The sequence below is a fragment of the Nansenia antarctica genome, assembly GCF_963989245.1.
Source record: "Nansenia antarctica genome assembly, chromosome: 6".
Classification (NCBI taxonomy): domain Eukaryota; kingdom Metazoa; phylum Chordata; class Actinopteri; order Argentiniformes; family Microstomatidae; genus Nansenia; species Nansenia antarctica.
The window spans coordinates 45346342-45370473 of record NC_137676.1 but is presented as its reverse complement, the minus strand read 5'-3'; the positions used below and the strand labels follow the sequence as shown (position 1 = coordinate 45370473).

General features: G+C 40.8%; 1 protein-coding gene across 1 annotated transcript in view; it reads right to left on the bottom strand.

Annotated features, from left to right (window-relative positions):
- The window catches only part of pex14 (peroxisomal biogenesis factor 14), a 60135-nt gene that overhangs the window by 15887 nt on the left and 20116 nt on the right, over positions 1 to 24132 (bottom strand). Inside the window, exons 3-6 of the mRNA XM_080534073.1 lie at positions 19095 to 19179; positions 10084 to 10209; positions 7661 to 7746; positions 3029 to 3131 (exon numbers count right to left, since the gene is read on the bottom strand). Of these exons, the coding sequence (XP_080390199.1) occupies positions 3029 to 3131; positions 7661 to 7746; positions 10084 to 10209; positions 19095 to 19179 (400 nt within the window). The remainder of the gene's footprint in view (positions 1 to 3028; positions 3132 to 7660; positions 7747 to 10083; positions 10210 to 19094; positions 19180 to 24132) is intronic.

Genomic DNA, 24132 nt, shown 5'->3' with positions numbered 1-24132 from the left:
CTTGATTACTGCAACATACTCCTGGCCAGGCTCCCCGCCTCCGCCATCAGACCTCTGCAGCTCATCCAGAATGCTGATGCCCGTCTGGTGTTCAACCTCCCCAAATATTCTCATGTCACCCCTCTCCTTCGCACCCTGCACTGGTGCCCGATAGCAGCTCGCATCAGATTCAAGACCCTGGTGCTTGCCTACCAGGCAGGTAAAGGGACAGCCCCTGCCTACCTGCAGGCAATGGTCACCCCCCAAACTTCAGCCCGTTCACTCCGCTCCTCCACCTTTGCTGGCCGACTGGCCCCACCACCTCTACGCCAACATGGCAGTCACACTGCCTGATCACGTCTCTTCACTACACTGGCTCCTCGCTGGTGGAATGAGCTTCCCACAGCTGTCAGAACTGCAGAGTCACTACCCATCTTCCATCGGAGACTGAAGACCCATCTCTTCAGGTTACACCTTAACTGCTCCTCCTGAGACTACTACCCCCCAGCACTGCGTCTACTGAGACACCTGCTTTTCCCCTATACTGTGTCCCCTAAGACTTCTACTGCCCCCTTGTACTGTTTCTCTGTTTGTCCAGTGTCTATATTAAAAAAAAATATATATATACAGTATATATCTTCTATCACGGAGACTGCCGATGGCCCCGGGCCTGAGCTAGATTACTCTTCCTGCTGCAACTGGTGAACTGATGATTCACTTTCTTAGTCAAATGTATTGATTGTAAATCGCTTTGGAATAAGGCGTCTGCTAAATGCCAAAAATGTAATGTAAATGTAAAATGTTGTTTACTAGCTAGCTAGTTAGGTTTGTTTGTTAACTATCCTCTGGCCGACAGTAGTCTGACTTCTGCTACCTTAGTTTGACTGCAACCATGAATTATGTAATCGGTACTGTAATATGAAAGCCAAATGACACCACTGCACACAGGTTGCGCGCAGGCTATGCAGAAGTATGAATTACAGAGTGCTTCCGGCAGTGTCGCGCAGCGCGAACCGCATACTAGTCGCACAAGTGACACGGAAGGATGTTGTTGGGTGATTCGGGGAGCTTTCACCAATATCAAAATCAATACGGTTGTGATAGCGACGCACATGTACAAGAACTGACTGTCCTCAAGTCAAATTAGACTCTGCTTTGTTAGAGAAACATTCACCATGCATGCATAGAAGCCTTTGGATTAGTCATACACAGCCTGGCCCAATCTCATTTCACCCCTTGCCCCTACAATGTAGGCCAACCCCTCCATTCTGTGCATTCACGTGTAGGGTGTCCCGATTGTTGTTGGGATGGATGGGTAGAGTGAAGTGGTAGGGCTACACGGCCCTCCAAACTGAGTTTTTTCAGAGACGCACTCCAAACAGAGTGTTATCGAAATTTCCCAGAATGCCTTGCAAATCATTGGCAAGATAGTGGCGAACGCATAAGCAACAAAAGAAAACCACAAATGTAATTATTTTCTTTGTAAATAAAGATTTTTTAAGATAACCATTATATTATCTTACTTTAATGTAATTTCAATACATTATAGACCTTTTCTTTATAACAAACATAACAAAAAAATCACTAGTATGCTGATGTCTCTAGCTAGCTAGCTAACGTTACAACGTTATTGTTTTAAGGCTGATTTGTGCATGACAGTCCCCCATTTTGACATAATATTATTTCCATGTCGCATTTCTCCCCTTTGATGGCATATGACACCCGAAACTTAAATTAAGTCCAGCAGCAAAGTTGTTGCACTTGTTACCACTCCTCTAATATCAGTGCAGACTGGCAGGATAGGAGCACGGTTTGCTAGCCTACAGTCATGAATAGCCAACCAATGGTAATGAAGACAGTAATTTTTTTTATTTGATGACTTGTTTGATCTATTGATGAGTGAAATGTATAAGTTGTGAACGAATCGCGAGTGTCCATGCTTTTCTATGATACTATTGATCACGTGTCAGGGTCTTGAAGAGTTGTCCCATTTCATAGGGGAAGATATCAACCACTACCCCTTACTACTAACTCTGTTCCCAGGGGCAAGCCGAAAAGCGAGTGGCACTCGAAAACGAGGGGTAAAAATAAGAAATGGGATTGGGCCCCTCTCTTCAGTTATCTTTCCTATTCTCCAGATTCAATCAAATGCTCTGCAAACAGGAGGCCATTTGGTTCCACTTTTAACAAATGACCACTTTCAACAAATGGCCACTTTTAAGGCTTAACAAAGCCTTAATAAACCATTTATAATAATTAATTATTATATATAATTATAATATTAATATCAATTGACAGTGATATACAAGATCCTTACATCTGGTGTTTTGCCAACCCTTTGTATAGCATGACATTTGAATAAAGGGTCAATGAAGGCTAATATGACTATAGTTTCTTTCGAAGATGTCCCTCATTTACGCCTCCCAAAAATGTTTAATTACATTGACGCACATCTTGGGATTAGTCACGGTTTTTCTCTCTCTCCCTTATCCCACCCTCCCTCATTTCCTCTCTATCTCTCTCTCTGTCTGACAGCCAGGTTGAGATTCCTCACCTGTCCGACATGGGAGCCGCACCTGTCACTGCACACTTAATCACACTAGGCCTTGCCTGAGACCAGCCATGAGTTGACGCCACACAATCCCACCACAAAATTAAAATGAACTTTCTCACCACAGAGAGAAAAAGAGAGAGAGCGAGAGCGAGAGAGAGAGAGAGAGAGAGAGAGAGAGAGAGAGAGAGAGAGAAAGAGATAGAGAGAGAGAGATAGAGAGAGAGAGAGAGAGAGAGAGAGAGAGAGAGAGGGGAGGGGGTGAAAAAAAAAGAAAAAAGTTGTCATTTCCCAACCCCTCATTAATATTCCGAGGTTAAGAGCTTTTCAGCGAAACGTAATTAATTGAGCCCGAGCCTGACAGTAAACAAGCAATTTCAAATTAAAGCAAAATGACAGCAGCGTCATTTGTTAAAAATGCGGTTCTCGATTTGGGCGACAGATAAATGAAGGAAAATGTTAAGGAGGGGAAAAAGTGATGAAGATATTAATCTTCACCTGTCTGTGTCAGCGTGCCACTCATCGCCGCGATGTTGCTCTCCATCCTCTGCAGATGCTTCTTGTCCTCTTTGCTGCTCATAATGAGGGGAAGGATGTATTTCTGCAATTAAAAACATGACACGCTATTACACTTCTCCATGGGAAGGGTGAGAAAGAGAGTGGGGGAAAAAGAGAGGGCAGTTAGGCTTGAACGTGGATGGACAAAGCAAAGGCATTGTCGTATCAAAATGTGGCATATCATCTGAACTGTCATAATGTGTGTTTGTTCTACATGGACTCTTGGGAACTCAAAGAAATAAAACTACACACACAACTGAACAACAAAATGAAATGGGACTATTGAGGCAGAAATAGAGATAGTGAAGGAAAGAAAAAACATTCAGTACAATGAACGAAAAATTCAAACATACAAACATTCAAAATGGACCTCAAAACCTGAATGAGTGTGTCTGTCAGATCATCTTTATAAATTGAATAGGACAAGATGATTGAAAAGAGATGGTGTACAGTATGTTACTGCCAAGTTAGTCTTTGTGATCCAATGTGAATGGTGACCAGATGAGGAGACTAAGTGTGTATGATTGAATCCTGTCCATATGTGTGTGTGTGTGTGTGTGTGTGTGTGTGTGTGTGTGTGTGTGTGTGTGTGTGTGTGTGTGTGTGAGAAGCTGAGCTCAGCATATGTAACCAAGCACATGTTATGGGCCTAGGCACCCTTGCAAATACAAGAGGTCAAACTATCACTCTGAACCTAGGTTCTGAGCCGCAGCAATTTAGTTAGTAAATTAGTTTACTAATTTAGGTTTAGGCCTAGGTTCTTGTACGGAAGATAATGCTTGGTCAATCCCTTCTCTTTAGCATCAAGCAAGCAGCTGTCCAGACCAGGTTTTCGTTAAAACCCCATGACTGCGTGGGGCTGGGTGACACCAGTCTTGGTAATAAACACTTTTAAGTTGAAAAAGATTAAATGAGTGTCAACACATAGTAATTAATAAGTAGGCTGCTGGGAGCGCTGTGTGTTTACAAGGCGCTCTATAGCATAAATAAAGTATGGGCAGAAGCTGGGGCATATGGTGCGACTGGCACTCCGCCGCTGGTGACATGACAGGCGCCAGCACGGTCCCGCCAGGGAATCCCACCTCGCCACGCTACGAACTGCTGGCCTGGCCTCCCACTAGACACAGAGCCGGAGGGACAGGTAAGGTGTGAGAGAGAGAGAGAGAGAGAGAGAGAGAGAGAGAGAGAGAGAGAGAGAGAGAGAGAGAGAGAGAGAGAGAGAGAGAGAGAGAGAGAGAGAGAGAGAGAGAGAGAGAGAGAGAGAGAACACAAAATAGGGAGAAAGAGAGAGCCCTAAGAAATGCTTGACTACTGGACATAACAAAACATTTAACAATGTACTGTACAGGGGAACAAGTAACTCAGTAATGTTTTATTTTACAGTCCAGTATTAAGCAGATAATTACTTAGACAGTCCTGAGTAAAACCGTTATAACCGAATAATTGCATACTAGTTACACTTGTGGTTAATTTTGGATTCACTGACTCAAGCACCACTATGTGTAGAAGATAGTACCAGATAGTTACCAATGCGGAATTTATTGGAATACCAGTAAGTACCCATAGTTACCATACTTAGTAAATACTGAGTAAATACCAGCTGAAACAGAGCTGTAAACTAAACTGTATTTCTACCACACCCACACCCACACCCACACCCACACCCACACCCACACCCAGACACAGACACAGACACAGACACAGACACAGACACAGACACAGACACAGACACAGACACAGACACAGACACACACACAGACACACACACACACACACACACACACACACACACACACACACACACACACACACACACTCACACGGCTGGTCATCCAGGGTAAGAGATTCTGCTAAACTCCCATCCACCTATAAAATGAGAGTAATGGCTTCCACATGCCACTCACAGCGATACTAACAGCTACTATGGGATTAATGTCACTGAGGGACAAGGGGCCTCCCAGGCCCGTGTTCAGGGGCTGTCGAGCGTGAAAAAAAACAGGGCGATTATTTTTGGAGGGCACAATATCAAACGAGGGTCGTCTGCTGTGCTGGCAGCTGTATTTCTTCGCCCAAAAAGTAAAAAAGTAAAAAAAAAAAAAAAGTGGAAAAAAAGGGGTCAAATTAGATCATGTTATGACGCAAACCAGGCCTGTTTTAACAACAAGGCCACAGTTCCTGGCCCTCTACTGAAGCTCAAGACAGGCTGAAGTACAGTACCCACAAACCCCACTAATATTACACAGACAGAACTCACTGGGCTGAGGAACAGAAATGTCAGAGTCAGGGGAAACCTAAGAACAGAATAAGATGTGTTTATGCTACAAATATCAATCTTATTCACTGAATCTAATTCATAGAGAGAGAGAGAGAGAGAGAGAGAGAGAGAGAGAGAGAGAGAGAGAGGGAGAGGGAGAGAGAGAGAGAGAGAGGGAGAGAGATAGCCTACATGTGCTGTATGTGCTGGGCCAGGGGAATCTACCTTTTCCCCCCGCATGTTCAGGCACACGACAGTAGCCTAAGACCCACCATTGTGGGTGCAATGATCTATTGTGCAAGAATGACATATATATCATTTCATTTGTTCCTTGTTGCATGAACATTTGTTTTCAGCCGACTCACGCTTACCGTATTTGCCGCACTATAAGGCGCACCGGATTATAAGGCGCACCTTCAATGAATGGCCTATTTTAGAACTGTTTTCATATACAGGGCGCACCGGATTATAAGGCGCATAGAATAGAAGATACTGCAGTCAAACGTTTGACTGGGGTTGCGTTACGCCCAAGCTCCACCTACTGCGTTGCGTCACCTCTCCATCGGTGTTGTGTCAACTTCCCGTTGTCCATGCTCCACCTGAGCGTTGTCACCGTCAACGTTCTACCTGCTCCACTGTCAAAAATATATGTTTTTCCACCTCAAGTATCAGCCGTTCGTCATCCATTTTTGCAACAAGCGTCAAGGATCTGCGGTGATTCACAGCTGACTCGCGTGAATAGCAATTCGCAATAGCTGCGACCACGAGATATAGAGTAGTTAGCTACAAGCATTTTCAATCTGGTATTATCTCTATTAGTGGATTAACCGCTGTGGTGATTTAACAGCTGATAAAAATACATCAAGTAGACTACAAACAGAGCAAAACAAGAAAACAACACCAGAAAACAACCAATAGGCTATACAATTATAACCAACAACCAATATGTGACAGCTCCTGGTGAAATGCGCAACGTAATTTTTCAGTTTACACATGCTTAAACTACAGATTGTAAGCTTTCAAATGATGTGTCATACATTCAAATCAGAGAAAGATTGAACACGACAGGCGTATTTGAATGTTGGTTCACCTCAAACACTGAATGGGAGAAAAGTGACTCTGAACGCAGCCACAGCTACGAACGCTGCTAACAAAACACATCGCTACGAAGGTCTAAACTGTATTTTAATAACATGACAACATACTGGGAGAACATCGACATGCTAAAAACACATAACTACACATAACTAGATGAACACACAGTTCTTGCTTTTGAACACGAGCTAAAACGAAAGTATGTTTACAAGTCAACCCTCCCTTACCGGTAGCCTCCGGCAAACGAGAATAATGAATCCAATACACAAATTATAAGTGTTTAGTGATCGTTAAACTGTTGTTTATTATATCGAGTGGGTACTTTAAAACTTCAAGTTACAAGCACCAAGAAGGACCGCCTCGAAATTCATCGATGTTCATGTCCCGTGCTAGCGCTGTTGCCTTCATTCGAATAGTGACTGTAGAGACGCTTCTACTTGCTGCTCTCTGTTCAACAACCCACTGTTCGAGTTTGTCCTCTAACTGTGTGTCTAACTGTGGCCATCTCGCTTTGTTCCCTCGGAAACTCTGTTTAGTCTTCTTTACTTGGGGTCTTTATACACACACAAGTGGTGTGGGACTGTGAGTAAGCACAGTAGCCTACCGGTGTTTACTGATTACCGTAATGCTGCAAGCGGTGCGGCTTTGTAGTTTACCAGTCGTACTGAAACATTTTGACAGAGCGCCTTGAGCGCCGTGTACAACCAGTATGGATCAACCAATTAACCAATTGATCCATATATAAGGCGCTCCGGGTTATAAGGCGCACTGTCGTTTTTTTTGAAAATTAAAGGCTTTTAAGTGCGCCTTATAGTGCGGAAAATACGGTACTCATGTCAGATTGTGCTAATCATTTTCCCCGCTTCTCTGCGCATTGAAACATTATGCATCGTTACACGTAGCAATGTTGTCATTTTTCTTTGTGACATGAAGTCACGCTTTGGACCGTTTCTTCCTCAGCCATGACTCCTTGTTGCAAATTTCAGAGTTTCAATTCAATTCAGGCTGCGGACACAGGCTAATGTACAAGCGGCGCCAGCGATGTTTGTGCGTCAGTACACAGTCTCTCATTGTAAAGACTGCAGGGTCATTTGACATTGAGGGCGCGCTAAAAGTAGGCGAAGCAGCGTTGGCGCTGCTAGTGTTAAAACTATGTTGTAGCTGTAAAGCCCTGCTCTATCTCTGAGAAAGACATTTTTGGCTAAGAGAAGAAAATGGTGTACCTTGTACAGGTGATGGAAGCCAAAGGCCAAACCCATCATCATAATGGTGAGGGCACCATAGTCTCTCCATCTGTAGCCAGGGGGACCTGGAGAGAGAGAGAGAGAGAGAGAGAGAGAGAGAGAGAGAGAGAGAGAGAGAGAGAGAGAGAGAGAGAGAGAGAACTTGATGTCAAGTGTTACAAAAATGTAAACAGTGAGCATAGGTAACAAACAGGGCAGGGATTCGATAGGGACCTCACAATTCGATATGTACTGTGTCACGATAGAACACATTGCAATTTGATATATATATTATGATTCTTATACTTATTGTGCATTTAGCACCAAAGCCATCATATTTTGATATGGCATAGTACCTGGACACAGAGTATGAGCAAACAAAGAATAACAGTGTTTCTCTTAAAGAAAGCATTCCTTTGTCTCATACATTCAACAGTTTAAGTAGGATACGCTTTTATAAACCTTTAAGAGAAGAAAAACCTGAAAGGTGAGAAAGAGAGAGGGTGTGTCTGTATCTGCATGTGTGTGTGTGTGTGTGTGTGTGCGTGTGTGTGCGTGTGTGTGTGTGTGTGTGTGTGTGTGTGTGTGTGTGTGTGTGTGCGTGCGTGCCTGCGTGCGTAACTGGGGAGTGTGTGTCACTTGATGACTGTATGAAAGTGTGCAATTGTGTGAGCTGTCATCTGGGTGGGTCAACGGCTTCTCAATATGGAATTTCCAGCCTCATTCAACTGAAAATGTCACTAAACAACAACAAATAGCATAGTTTAATGTCAAAGCTAGACACCCTCAGTGTTTTCTAAAGCCCATTGAGAACCTTCAAGAACCAGTTAAACTAACATACAATCATTGTGGTCTGGGTAACTACAGATTACAAATACTATAGCTAAGACTATAACCCTTCAGATCATACTGTACCATATAATTAGTATATTTCATTTACTGCAGATGTATCAACAATCCATTTCTGAGAGCCGCATGTTAGCTTTCTACTGTAAGAGTGGCTGATTGATCTTATAGCTTTTCCACTTGTGTGATATGACATGCAAATCAAACGATAAGTCCCACTGGTGAAGGTGAAGAGGGTGGGTTTCTCCTTGGTCAAGGACACACATCAACACCAACCAGGGTGAACCTGCAACCTTTCCCATCAAAAATTCTAAATCACTCTCCATTGTCCATATGGTAACCACATAAATTTGGGTCTTCATCAACATTATGGCACCGCTGGATTGTCACTTCTCCTGGCGTGCCGGTCTTCAGAGAAGCATGAGTCCTTGAGGTGGGTGGTTGACCCTGGCTAAGCCTCTTTGCATCACCAGGGGTCTTCACCAGCTCTCTTCCCCTTAGTCCTCCCGTTCCCTCTCTCTCTCTTCCACCATCTTCCCTTTTTTTATTTGGTCACTTAAGCGGTGGAGCTGTGGTCCTCCATCCCCCGTTTTTCCAATCTCCTCTCAAATTTATTGGGTTCAGTGGAGGCCTTCCTGTCCTTCCGCCGCTTGGAAATAGAGATCAGAGTATCCATTACTCCGACAGAGATGGATGCCGGTCCCTGCTCCGCGTCCCTATAACAAGGACATCAAAGGGAGGAAGGGCCCTCTCTTTTCGGCGTGACCCCCTGTACAAGACTCCCCGGCTCTCACCTCATTATGCAGACTCCCTTATAGCCGTTTTGATATAAAACCCGCCACTATGGTCGGAGCAGCCTGCGAGAGCCCCCTAACTACATGGCCATCCCATCAACATCACTTTCATTACAAAACATGAGATGCCGAGGGAGGGGGGACAGGGGGGGACGGGAGTCAAGGACAGTGTGGTAATAAATGAGGGTGGAATACATCTGGAATCATTGTCGTATGGGTTAAGCATTATGCGGACTTCACTCTGCATTGGTAAATCAGTGGACAGCGCTCATAACCTGGGTGAAGTAATAAAGATACAGGTTGAGGTGTGGGGTCTTTGGTATGAAATGGCGGGAGAGAGATTTCATGTGATGGAGTGAGTGGTGGTGACCATATCACATGCCCCCACATTGTGATGAGATATTCATGCAATAATTACTGATCTATGCATATTGTGGCTCTTCTACGACTCTAACCCGCTATTTTTATGATTAGAATGATGGTAAAGTGTGTGCAAGTAAAAGAGCCTGGGTGAGTATAGGTAAAACCAACATCTGTGTTTGGAAGTCAGTTTTCACACCATTTGCAGTGGACATGGGACTCAGTTTCAGTCCATGCCATGAGGCTTGGACCTAGTTTGGAGTCGAATATACACCACCCCATCACACCGAATTGTAGGGAGCATTGTGGCATACAGAGAAGTGTGTGTGTGCGCATGTGTGTGTGTGGGTGTGTGTGTGTGTGTGTGTGTGTGTGTGTGTGTGTGTGTGTGTGTGTGTGTGTGTGCGTGCGCGTGCATCTTACTGTGTGGTACGGGGACCATCAGGGGGGCATGAAGATGGTGTGGAGGCCCAACAGGGCTCAGGGCCAGGATCTCCTCAGTACTGCCAGAGTGCTGGATGGCAAGATCAACCTCCTCATCAGTCAGACCTGAAACATAACACACACACACACACACACACACACACACACACACACACATTTACCTGACTGAAAGTAAAGTGTTCATGGAGTGTGAGTGTGCAAGAATATGTCCATCAAATGTAACAGGGCCTCACCTTACAAAATGTTTGTACAAAAACAGGGTCCAATAAGATTAAACAACACTTAAAATTATAATAATTTAGGGAAACAGTGCCTAACAGGCCGCCTTCATGAATGAATATGTACTTCTCCAAAAAGGCTTCGGTTGTTTCATTTGGCACAGAATTCAACAGAAACCCTTCTGGTACCTGGATGTCTGTCTAAATCAGACAGCAGAGTAAGACCATGCAGAGAAAGCTGAAACCCCACTCTCCATTAACTGCCACCAAAGGCAAAGAAAATAAGAGTCTGTCCACTTCTCTCGTTATATTTCCCAGGTGGAGATCTCATACACCCCAGACAGAGAAAATGCATTATTTTAATTTCTTCATTGTGATGTAAATGTATTACATAATTTTGCAAATGCCAATATAATTTAATCTTCAGATCTTTTTAATGATTTTAGTGATGATTAAATTGCAAAGAGCTCCCTGATGGAGAATCCGGAGAGGAGGAAAAAATCTAATATGAACATTTCCTTTTGTGGAGGAAAGGATTTTATTTCCGACACCATATGCTACCATCGGTATGTGTCTCATCCTTAATGAGCATAATAATCTTAACAAAGAGTAATAATAACAACTTTCAATGAGCATTAGGATAAAAACGTGCATTATTTATTTAGAATTAAAACAAAACAAGACAGTAGAAATACTTCAGAGCTCACAGGTCTTCTTACTTTGAGTCAACTGCTTCTACAGTACTTTCAATACACTGATTCTATTCAAGGTCTTTGTTGGTGATGCTAGGTGCAGTGTAAGGGCTTATGAATGAGCCCCACAGTGTCCACTTCGACATTGCCCTCTGTAGCAACTCATGCTATCAGTCTCTACTAGGGGTGCATGAACGGTATGAACCTTGGTTTTTGGGTCACGGTTTCGGTACGTGTTTTGTGCGTAAGGAGAAAAGAAATGCTACTATTTATTTACAAACTGTTACTTTACTTTATTTTGCTTATATTTATGGAACTTAAAATTCAGACACATTCCAGAATATGACTGGTATATTGTATAATATAAAAAATATAAATATATATAAACAAAAAACTTCACTTTCAAATGTAAAAGTGCCTCTTAGCCTTGACTACTGGTATAGGAGAGGAAGAAATAAAAGTAAAAGTGCACTTTAGCCTTGACAGCTGGTAGACTATATACGCATTACGCGCATATGACACGCGTCAAGCAATGCTTTCAGTAACGTTTCTGTGCACTGTTTTCGTTCCCTGATCATTGTATTCAATGCCAAAACCGAAGCAATGTAGCAATCCGTGGCTTCCTCAAACTGCCATGTTCTCAACTCCGCTTAACATGAACAAACATTTAAACAAGTTACAGAAGCAATTGCGTTCCAGACAAACTCAACCTCCGACTTTCAATGGAATGCAGCATAAACCTATAAACCGACAATTCACTAGTGCATATTGAACCATGGATGGCGAACCGTATGGTTCAATATAAAACCGAGAACCGTTGCACCCCTAGTTTCTACACAATTTCCCTGCATGTGCTTCCAGGGTTTCCCTCCTCCTGACAGAGAGGGCCTTTTACTTGAGCCATTCCCCTGGGCTTTGGAGCATTCTACTCCCACAGGCTTCCCCCTGCTACTGTATGAGAGCCAAGGGGATGAGGTTGCTTCAATTGACATGTTTCAGGAGACAGCAAGATGTTTTGTTGTACTACACAGTAGCAAAGCCTTTACTTTAGACATGGCAGCTTTAGTTCGATGGTTCCTTGCTGTGAACGTAGTCTATGGGGCGGGAGAAACTGTGGTTCAGTTGTTTAAATACCATTACTAACTTCAGATAAGGTCGGCCACCGTAAAAAAAAACAAAAACAATGGGAGTTATTGGGGCTTGAAAAAAGTTCTGAGTCATATGAGGTGATTTGGCCACTGAATGATCTGATGGATATTGAATCTGGTACCTGGGCAAGAGAGCATGGTGGAGAAGATCTCACACCATGGAGCTGCAGTCAAAAAAACAACCCATCCTTCATCAACAAGAGCCTGCTTCAATGAATCCCTTGTTCTGCGGGGGGGGGGGTCAAGAGCATATAGAAATTATTTGAGAATCCACCACATACGTAATGCCAGGAGGCCAGCCCGCCACCTATTTTAAATGCTCTGAGGACTTCAAATGGCCATGAAAATTGATGAATAATTGAAGGCAAATATTGGCCAGCCTGTCGTCTACGGCAGGTCCTGAGTGCCAGGAAGTGGCCAGCGCCATGTGCTGAGCTCGTGCAGTCAGCCTGTACAGTCCAATAAGCAATAATGTGTCCCTGGACTCCGGATTAATCTGACCACAGCAGACTGAACGGTGGCAGACTATTGAGTGAGACATGCAAGATCTCTATTTCACCCATACAAGGAAAAAGAGTGTTTCAGTACTCTAGGAATGGTCCCATTTTGCTTTTTCACCTTCAAATGAAGGGTGTTTTAAAAATAACTTTTATAAATGTAATCTTAATATATGTACATGATAATGTATGTTGAGGTCTTTAATGTAGTTGTTTACGTGGCACTATGAAAGGGCTCTTTGCTTTACATCAAATTAAAATGCATGGAAATGTATAAACCTGCTTGGTTTTCTTGTCAAATTACAGCTCACTCAGCTATTTTGTGTGCTCTGATCCATTTATCGTTGAGAAAGAGGCAGCAACAAATGAAAGACCCCTCAGATCCGTTTAGAAGAGAGATAACAAGGTGAAAAAGATTTTTACATATAAAAGGAAAAGCACACAAAAAGAGACTGTGAAATTTATTACGGGTCTCCAAAACCTGTGGAATGACCCCTGGACCCTCATTGCGAATCGACCTGCGAAGAGATTAATTTTTTTAGGACATAAATTACATCTAATGACGACACCGTAAAAAAGAACAATAATGGAAAGCTATTCTGTATTTCATTATACTGTATTATTTGGTGCACCTGATACACACAGAGCCTGTTTATGAGTCACCGTATTAGCAGATGCTCAGCCGAAGCATTTGCTTTGACCTTGCCATTCTCATTGGGGCATGAAATTACGGTGCTGGCACCTCGATATTACAGCTATAAATACTGTAAACTGCATATCTGGGCTACGTTTTCTATTGTCTTTCAACATAAACCTGATCGGTATTTATTTAAAGGAAAACCCATTGCTCGTCACATTATTTATGGCTCTATTTTCAGGGGCCCTTATTCTCTGGGCATTTTCTTAAGGGCAAAGAGGCAGCAAGGCCTTTCCATAAAAAGCATTTCTCCAATTCTGGCACTTCTGAACTTTATGGGTTAGGACCCGGCCCGGACAGCCAATTATAAAAATTGCTTACTAAAATATTTTGGGTGCTAAAAGGTGAATGCCACTTTTACTGTCCTACAAGGACTGAATTATTAAGTTGCCCTTGACAGAAAATTACTTACATTTTGAATATGAAAAAAATAAATAGAATAGATGTCAGGGGTCATAAATAGATGGAGGTCAATGGGTTATTGAGAGCCGGAGTGCAACTTTAACCTGTTTCTCATGCTGCGCTGGCATGGAGAGATTCTACATGTCATTTGGTGTCCCCGAGAATGGTACTGCTGCTTGAAAATTGCATGCCCTAAATAATGACCACTCTCATAGCTTATTCATTTATGTATTAAAAAAGAGGACTCTGCTCTCATTTCCCTGCTTTATCGCCTTGTACTGATGACAAAGTGGGCGAGGACCTGGGCTAGGTGGCGCCGTGGAGTAATTTATAACCACATCAATCCCTTTACCTTCTATGCAGGCCTTGGTCATTGCCATTTTTGTCCGAGAGGTGAGTCGCATAACCCCACTTACAAACAACATCCTATTAATATCTAGGATGATGAACCTTATCCTTCCCCTTACCTTCATACCAATTGTACACCAACAGCCTACCTGTGCTCCCCATGACCCCCTATCAATGGCACTTCACTCAGGGTGAAACATATTAGCATGATCTACTCCTCATTCAGTTAACAACTAGTTTGTTTTGTTATTGTTAGTAAAAAAAACTAAAAAAACATCCAAACATCATTAGTGGCTGTGTCTGCATATATGTTTATGTTGTTCTATACATTCTAACCTTTGACTGACTATTCTGAGTATAAGAGCAAAAGTTGAAACAGAGTCTACTGATCATTTTCTAATGTCAGTCTTTAATGTCAACATTTATACACACTGCTTAATGTTTAAAAATGTATCACACTGGGTGTAGTTCAACTGGGTGAACTGAGAGTGCCTGCTTTTGTGTATAAGCAAAACAAAGGCGGCCATGTGGTCACAGTGACATGGTGTACAATGGCGAGGGTAGTTTGCACTGCACCCAGAATTTATTTTTTTGTCATGTTTGTGTGTGTTAGCTAATTGCAAAAGCTAAATAGTGTTACCAAAATGAGGCCCAGAGCTCTTCAGATGTTAATTGCAGAGGACCTAGATGGCACAATTCAAGCTGAGGCAGGAATACATTACAACTCATTCAAATACAGTAACTCATTACAGTACAAGGGATAAAACAGTGCTGTTAGGTGGCAATTCCCCTAAATATTGGCTGACGTGATTGGGCATGTTGACCTTGCCAACTGATGTAAGGGTTGTTTACTACGCTACGTATGGAACAGTTTAGACATTGCAATGATTATCCACCTTAAATCGTGCGATGTATGATTAACAATATCAGAGAGAATATCAGAATAAGTAAGAGCAAGTTGGAAAGTGGATACTTTTAGACATGCTTCTCTGAACATCTACAGGGTTAAGGTCCAATATATCCAAAGGAGCATACTTCCTGACAGTTTGCAGTCAGTGGATATTGATTCTTAAATACATGTTGACTTAAAGTTTTCACTAGGTTTGGAGACATAGTTTTCATAAGACATTTTAGATTGTTTATACAGGGGCCGTGGGAAACATTGGAGTACATGATTGCCAATTCATACTACAAAACTGACAGTTGCCAAAACACAAAATTATTTTTTTCCTTGCATATTCCATACTATTAGGATCTCCTCTGAAAAAAAGAGAAGTAACAAGAGAGGCATCCTTCAGTGCAGATCAGGGCACAAATGTGCAAGGAAATAATAAGCGGAGGCGAGATTATTGTGTAAAGAATCTGCAACATGCAATCAAAGTGTGGCCTATTTTCCCCTTCATCAGCTGGCCAGCATAAGTACTGGCAGCAAAAGGAATCCAATTTAAATTCCACTCTACCGGGAGATGGTATTGTTTCATTTTATGTGTGCTTTGACATTTCTGGCTGTTATTATAGAGTAAAATCTGGAAGTATTTACATAAATATGACATTAAACTGTATTAGAAATTAAGACTGACATCTATTTGCGCTAGTAGCAGGAGGGAGGGGGTGATTGAGTTTCAGGGTCAAAAGGTTGAGAGAACTGTATGGTAGACTGGGGATACATGTGGGGAGGCCATGACTATTGGTCTGTCACCATGACCGTCATCATGTCTGTCTTAGCTTATAAAAGATGAGACAAAATGAGACAGAAAATGAACCAATAGTCATCAGTTTCATTGCTACGGGGCGTAGCCAACTTTGCTTTCAAGCGTGAGTCGTTAGTGTGCAAATGAAACATGGGTTGGTTCACAGACTCATTCCATACCTGGTTTCATTGTAAATGTATTAATACAATGTTGTACTGCTAAAACAAAATAAAAAAAGAAAGAAAGAAAGAAAACGTTAAGTACAGGGCTTGACATTAAGCATTTTCAAGTATCTTAAATATAACGTTTTTGAAAAAGCAATATGTTTGTGCAAATAACAAATGTGAGTGCTATTGATTTGATAATGATGTATGCTTTATTTTTAAATCTAGTCATTAAACAATATTATGTAAGCAAAACTTCACACCCTTGTCTTAGTCGTGGCAGACCCAGGGGAACTCCTACGTCCAATTTAATAGAAAGTTTCTCATCCTTAGTTTCAAATAAGGCCTTTGCCGGCCATGGTGCCGGTGTTTCGTCCGATGACATTTTGCACCTTAGTTACGTATCCAGCAATTTTGGGTTTAACTGAATCTGAACGTGCAGTGTTTCCCAGACATAGTCGAGTATGTCCCGACATAGTCTCATGACGAACCAAAAGTATTTTTAACGCTGTTTGTATTTATTTAAGTGTTCGAGCAGGTTCGCAGAAAGGAGAGGACTTAATCATTTGAAATTGGCGGCTCAGTCAAACCCGACAACAATGTAATTTAGAATCCAGTTAATTGAAAAACCGCAGCCTGTGGTTTATCGGTTTAAAAAATTGGAAACCGTCCAACCCTACTGGCCAGTTTTAGGAGCTTGAAGGAACATCTTGCTTGCTGGCTTGAGTAACGTGTCGGTTTCTCTCACCAGAGACTTAAGATTTCCACAAGCAAACTTTGAGGTCAAAGAGGTTGGCACTTTCACGGGCAGTGAGGTTAATAACGGTCACACGTACGCAATAGCATTTTAGAATTTCTGATACAAGCTACGCCGTGCCTCATAGATGCCGAGAATGAGGCGCTGCATAGCTCGCTAATACATTTTTTACTTACTAACTGAAGGAGGAATTCGCTTTTTGCGGCTATTAATACATATTGATTTCTTTTTTTGTTTTTACTTGTCCGTCAGACAACAGTCCACTTAAAATGTACTTGTCCAGGACAAGCGGATACGCCTTAACGTCGAGCCCTAAAGTATTAAGGATATTAGTATTCTTAACTACTGTATTAATATCAAATACAAAATTATTTGTTGAGTGTAAAATGAGTGTGAGTGACATGCAAAACTCACTGGGAAGTCTGCTACAATAACATGAATAAGGGCAAGGTGAACTTGTTTTAGTGAACTCAGCAGGACAGAGCAAAAAGGTAAATTTTATGTGAAATTTAATAAACTGAAATTGGCTTAAGATTAGTCAGCACTTTGTCTAGAAGATTAGTTTCCCTCCTACCCTTCAACTCATGCAAGTCGCTTACAAAGTGATACAGCATGGTGACATAATTACATTGTTCAAGGTGAAGCTCAGTCGAAATGGCCTGCTGACACAAGGCAATTTATGAGAACATGCACATTTACAAATATCACAGTAACCTGGGAGCTACTCAAAAGCTGTGGGCAAAGGAATCAAAAAACAAACTCTTGGTTCAATAAACATTATGGTCACAGGGAACAAGACCACAGACCAACTGACAGCTACTTAGTAATATAGTAAACTCCTGATAAATAGCTTTGGGTAATGGTGACAAGATGGAGTAAACCAGAGCTGCATGCAGATAACCGAGGCATCAAAAAGAACGTAGGTGAACTGGGTCTGGGAAACTGTTTCTATTCATCAAAATCAAAAGTGCCAGCAATGTTTTGAACTACTGTAGGTATTTCCCACTTCTCTCTCATTTGGATCAATGTTACTTTTCCATTTGATGAGGACTTATAATAATATCATTTTTAGGGCTACCCTAATTGACTGTCCAAAATAAACCTGCTTTATATGGCATATAAATATTTAATGTACTTAAAGTGCCTTCAGATGGAAACATTTCAATACATTTTAGGAGTGTACCTGTACCTTAAAAAAAGTAACTCAATGACATGAGCATCAAACAAAAATGATATCAAAGAACGACAGACGTTGATGCATTATTCTCATTGAGTGTGTGATAAATAACATTGGATTAAGACCAAACCTTAGTAGTGGCTAATGAGCGATACACAAAGGCAAGGGCATTTCAAAAGATATGAGTCATTATAGTGCCCGTTGATGTGTGTAGTAGCAGCCGGTAACAATGGATTTGGTCTCAGGTTACCTCCTCTAGTCATGGAGCTTTTAGGCTCACTTTTCACTGCTTCATGCTCTAATGATAGAAGCCAAATCCCTGAGCTCTTACCATGAATTAGTCCCCCAAGAACACAACTGTTTTCACAAGGAATTGAAAGAAAATGTTTCATAAAAGCACTAATCAGTGGTAGAACAACCCAAGATGATCCTAGGAACAGCTAATGTCCTGTGCTCACCAATAGCATATAGGGGAAAAGCAAACCTAAACTAAACCTATACATTGTCTCTAGTGTGCTTTGAGAAGGCTATAATGAAATGTCTGATGCCATTTGGAGGAGGTATACAATCATATATTGCACATATTGTACAAAGAAACTGATGACACAACAAACTGATTCTTTCTCCCTACCTAAATCAACTTTCCAATGGTGTGACTCATATTTATGATAACAGCTAAATTAAGTAAAAGGCTTAAAATGCAGGAAGGTAATATCATTGACAATTCCAATGAAAGTGCAAGAGGTCAATATACATTTTCCTGAACCTAAAGAAGCTCCCCAACTGGTGGGTCATTTATCCACTGAGCTTGAATCATGCACTCTACTGCCAAATCGACCCCTATCCGACCCCCCAGGGCAAAGAGCTATGGCCCCGACCTCTGACCACCAGAAGCTAAACCCCCCACCTAACAAAGAAATAACATTGGATAAGCATCCCTGACCAAAGTGTATCAGGGAGCGTCTGCTACATCAGAAACAACCTAAAATGGATTATGTGAACATATGCATATTGGATATAAAATGGATAGACTGGCCCTGGTTGGGACGATTAGGTTGTTCCATAAATAAATGTTACTAGACTGCTATAATATTACTCAACGATTAAATATTTGAGAGACTGTCCTGAACACTTACAGTGTTACAGCAGTTATAACTCTGAGCCAGTGTTAACATAAAAAAATGACTCAAATCCCTCACCTTTTTTCTTCAGGAAAGCTTTTCTGGTTGCCAACGGACTTTGACGGACTTTCTGGTTGTGTAAAAATTTCACAGCTGTGGCAATCTGTAAAAGACCAAAAATATAGATGTCATTCAAAATAAAAAGGAAATATGATAAGTATGCATCATACTGCACAGCGTAATGCATAGAGCATCAGTCTAGACATAAGAGGTAGATTTGTTAAAACCCAGATGTAGGCCTTTAACATCAATGAATTTGATTTGAAAGTTACTTCTGAGAACTTCCCCTGCAGTGAGTAAAAAGACCACCTGACCACCTTCCAGATAAATCTGGGGAATGACCAAATCAGCAGTTATAAAATTAGCCCATCAAAGAGTGCCGGACAAATGGAGTATGGAGCTTAATTTGCTATTACCCTCTTAAAGACAAACTTCCAGCCTTAAGTGCGCAGGGGAAGAAAATCTATACTTAATGCCGAGGTGATCATTTGTATCTAATAACTTAAGAATCCGAGGCTGAAAACTTCTGTAATTCTTCCAGTTAAAAACGAACCATGATCAAATCACACAGCCTGAAGGTTGTAATGACTTGAGACGTTAATGCACTAGAACGTTAAATAGCATCAGAACATCGGTAGTTTTAAGTGCACAGCGGTCATCGATTCTATTATGTTTTCCTTCGAGATGCACCTTAATTTTCCACTCAAGTATGCTTTTCCAAGAATTTGAAAAAAAGATCCTCAAATGCCATTAAAACATAAATTTGAAGTGGGCGCCATGAAGTGGTGCCTCCTAAAATAGATAAACATGAAATAACATGGAGAATGGAGAAACACACACTGGAAGGGAGGGAGGGCTTGGATGACTTGTTATCGCACCTGTGGTCCCTGTGATTCAATTGTAAAAGTCATCCCTCTAATAGGTTAAAAGGTTTTGATTACTCTTCTTTTTCTTTGAGTGTTGAAAGAAAAAGTGATTGAGCACACTGCCAGTGGGTAATTCGTTTTGGGTAATGCATTGCATATACTAAAGACCTGTTTCAATCCAAAAGAATTACATTTTCAAACTCATCTAAGGTGCAGGTATGGCAATGAAGCCAGTCTTAAGAGCCATATCATTCTCATGTGACAAAATATACTGCAGTAGATGGGGAGTAAAGAAAGCACGCATCCCTTCAAAATGTAACATTTTGCTCCTTAAATTCCATTCCAACTTGGTGATACAGATCTTAATTGTATACAAGAGAGTTTGGGCAATCTTTCAAGATGAAGTTACTTGTTTTGAACAATTAAATGATGTACATAATAGTATGTCACAAAAACATATTTTAAAATAGAGTACTGGGTTTTAAAAAGCAAAAATTGCATCATTTTATCAAAGGTATAGACATCTAATAAAATATTTAGGGACACAATTCTATGGAGTCACCATGACATTAGCATGACCTTTGGTGTACATAAGGGGTTACACAAGGGGTGTGCAAATTCCTGGATCTCTATATGCTGAAGTCTTATTAAAGTCAGTCACCCGGAACCTTCATTGTGACAAGCAGATTAAACCATTTGCATGGTGAACCCCCAACTGATGTTCGAGGAGAACAGATACTGTAAAAACACAGGAAAAAATATCTGTTGATAACATGATGAAAATATATTCTGCTTTTGGGATTTTGAGAAATTATTTGCTGATGATTAAGTGAAAGTGAAAAGGACAAAGATTGAAAACAAAAAATAAATGGTTACAATGTTTCATAAAGAACTTAATGATAGTATTAATTTGCATTACTAACAACATGAGAGGTAAATAGTGGAGAAATATGCAACACTAGTAATAGATTCAAGAATCAATTTTGTAATTTTAACAAAAAATCGGATCATCAAGTGTGACGTCAATAAAAATCTAAACTAGATCAGCTTGCAAACTAATAAGGCAAATGTCCATTTGAGTAAACATGTAGCAGTGAATCTTCAGGGAGTGGAAAAGTGCAGTTCTTAGCAGATGACATAGCTGCTTTGCACAAGTTCCACCCAGACATCTGAATCAATTATAACCACATTGCACAGATTTCAGTCTTGTCTTGTTATTGACTTATAGATCATCCCTGTTATAGTGTAGGGTAGCACACAATTGGGCTTTTAAGGGGGTGAGCTGTATGTTAGTACAAGGCACATTTGGTTTGGCAGGATAAATATCAACTCAAATTAAAATGGTGGGCGTGTCTTGCCTTTCTGAATACCGGTAAATACCTTATGGTTAGTATGGCAATTATTTTCTGATGCTTCTTGTAAAGCTAAAATTGCTAATGCACCAAAGTGCTCCATGTTCTGACCAATAATCTTTACAAATGAGATAACCAATAAAGTGTCAGGTACAGGCGAAAAAGAGACGAAAACTCAATCATAGGAAGAGATGAACATTAACCAATGCGCTTTAAGAGAGTGAAGTTGATGAGCGGACACGATTACAGGATCATTATTAAGTTTGAATTGGACCCAGATTTAACGATGCACTTGTCTCAAAATGTCTACCTGAATTTCTACCTTAGAGTTGTGAGAGATGCCTAGGAAATGTCATTAAGTTCGAACCGCAAGGTTGGACGCCTTGAGAAAGTCATGTAACGACTAAAACGTTTTTTTTCATATAACTAGCAACAGCACTGAACTAAAAGATGGGTATTAACCTGATGGAAACTCACCAACGTAATACTATCAGATCAATTTCTGAATACTGGTTGGTTAAAATTGCTGAGAGGCTGAGAGGGTACTGCACGTTTTCATTTAGTAATTTCCTTTTTGCTGGTGAGAGTTTTTGATGTTTAACAGTATATTATGAACTGTAAAACAAAATTGAACAATAAAACATAAAAGGGATGGTTTTGCTTAGAAAAGCTGCCACGCAACCACCATACTGAACAAGATTTCCTGAGTGACTATCAGTCAACTGGGGTTTTAAGAGTCTTCATTTCACTTTTGTTTTTCAAGAGAAAAAGGCACTTTCACAAAAGCTGATGAAGGCTCAACAGAAATCTGGGTCTCTTTTGGCCTACAGTATGTCTGCATCATAACATATGGGACCAAAACGTTAGATAAAGATATAGATAAAGCAAACACTATGCAATTGGTAACACTTTGCATTCAGCTTACTCTATACTGTACATGTACCTGTGTAGTAATTGCAATCACTCGTGACAACACTTTATTAAAGTATGGTATAGTACCTATATGCCTTAAAGCTGTTGGTGTACGCACATAACTGGAATATACATCAGTCCTTATACTCCACTTGTGTAATAACTAAAAAGCTAGTTAATACAATGTTGTTCCTGAAGTAATTACATAGATACTACACAGGTGTAGGGACAGCATAATGTAAGGTGAGAACCAGACAAAATATTTTGGTCTCCATTTTTTAAAGATTTAAATTAGTTCAAAGGCCACTCAGCTCAAAGACATAAAAAATAGCATTTCTATTGTTATCAAGCAAATGTTCATAGTTCATATTGAGGATCATCAGTCACACTAGGTGTAATTCAAGACATGGACTGTTTAGATTTTTTAAAAATGAGTTCAAGGACAAGGCTGTTAAACTGGCACCTAATATAATTATTGTAAAACACCATGGGCTTGCTTTTCAGAGATCGGTTTTGGGCATTTTGGCTTGTCTCTGCATAGTAAACCTTTAACTGCCCCTAGGTCTAAACTCCCTCTAATAAACTCTACTTCAGATGGAAAAACCAAGAAAGATGCAAGGAGCAATCCTATTATTCAATATAAGTTAATTTGCTTTATTTAAACTCTCTAATCCAACTCATATGTTCTACAAAAGGTAAGTGTATAAATTTGTCTGCAATAATGAACACACTTTGAAAGAGGACAGGAAAACTAGAAGCCAGGGCAAGCAACAATGGAGGGCCTAAGAGGAAATCATTAGCAAGTATAGGATTCAGTCTCAGTGTGAATCAATTCATTTCAAATTGCCCTGTACATTTGTGGAGGCACCCCTGATATAATAACAGCCTAATAGACATGGACAAAATTGTGTTAGGTCGGTCTCATATTTCCCCCAAACAATAGTTTGTACTGAGAAGAAAAAATGAAAAAAAAGAAGAGAAGAAGCTTTATATTAATAAGTGGCTTTCATGGGTGATTCGCTAACAGGGACAGTTGTTGTCTTTTGAATACCAGAACCCTGCAAAAAGGAATGAGGTTGTAACCTAATTAAACTATTTCCTTCTCTCACATATCTGGTTGATGTACCTAACAGCACTTTTTAATCTTTTTTAAAGTACATCTTTAAATGCCTTTCTAATTGTGACATCTTTCCTGCCTAATGTGACCTTTACCAAAGGAAGCGAGGCCTCATGGGACCAGCTACTGTATGTGAGATCAGTGACCATGGAAGACATGGAGAAGTGTGGTGAAACAGAGCCAATGTGCACATCTTCAACGGAGCTCCATCTACACCAAACAGGACCATGAGTTTATCGGGCAAATTGCAATGCTGAGAAGAACATTCAAATTGGACCTGTGATTTTTGTTCATATCTACTGCTGTTTTGTGTTCACTTTGTTTGTTTTACTGTTGGTGAAATCCAGATTATTGGAGATACCCGAAGCACCCTGAGTGTAACTTGATCTTATATGAGTAAAATCTGATAAGATGGTAATACTGTTCAGATGTGTAACAAACACATTCCTCTGCTAATGACAACATTTAGGCCTAATATTGCCTTGATTGTGCATCTGTTAAGATGCTCAGAGGTAGTGTGGGTTGGTTTTCCAAGGTTTAGTGTCTCCAAATGTGGTTAATCTGTATTGAATGATCCTAATTTTGGAAATTAAAAGGTCAGAGTGAACGTTTCCAAGCATAGAAAAGCCCATGGAAAACTTAATTGATGCTTGGTTAGCAAGGGTTTAAAAATAACAGACAGTGCTGCATGTGTGACAACGATAGCCCCATGGGCAAGGCTACAAACATGACATTAGCAGCACATGAACATTTTAAAGGGGGTTGGGTTAGGGTTAGGGTTAGGGTTTGTTTTGCGACCAGCGCATGTT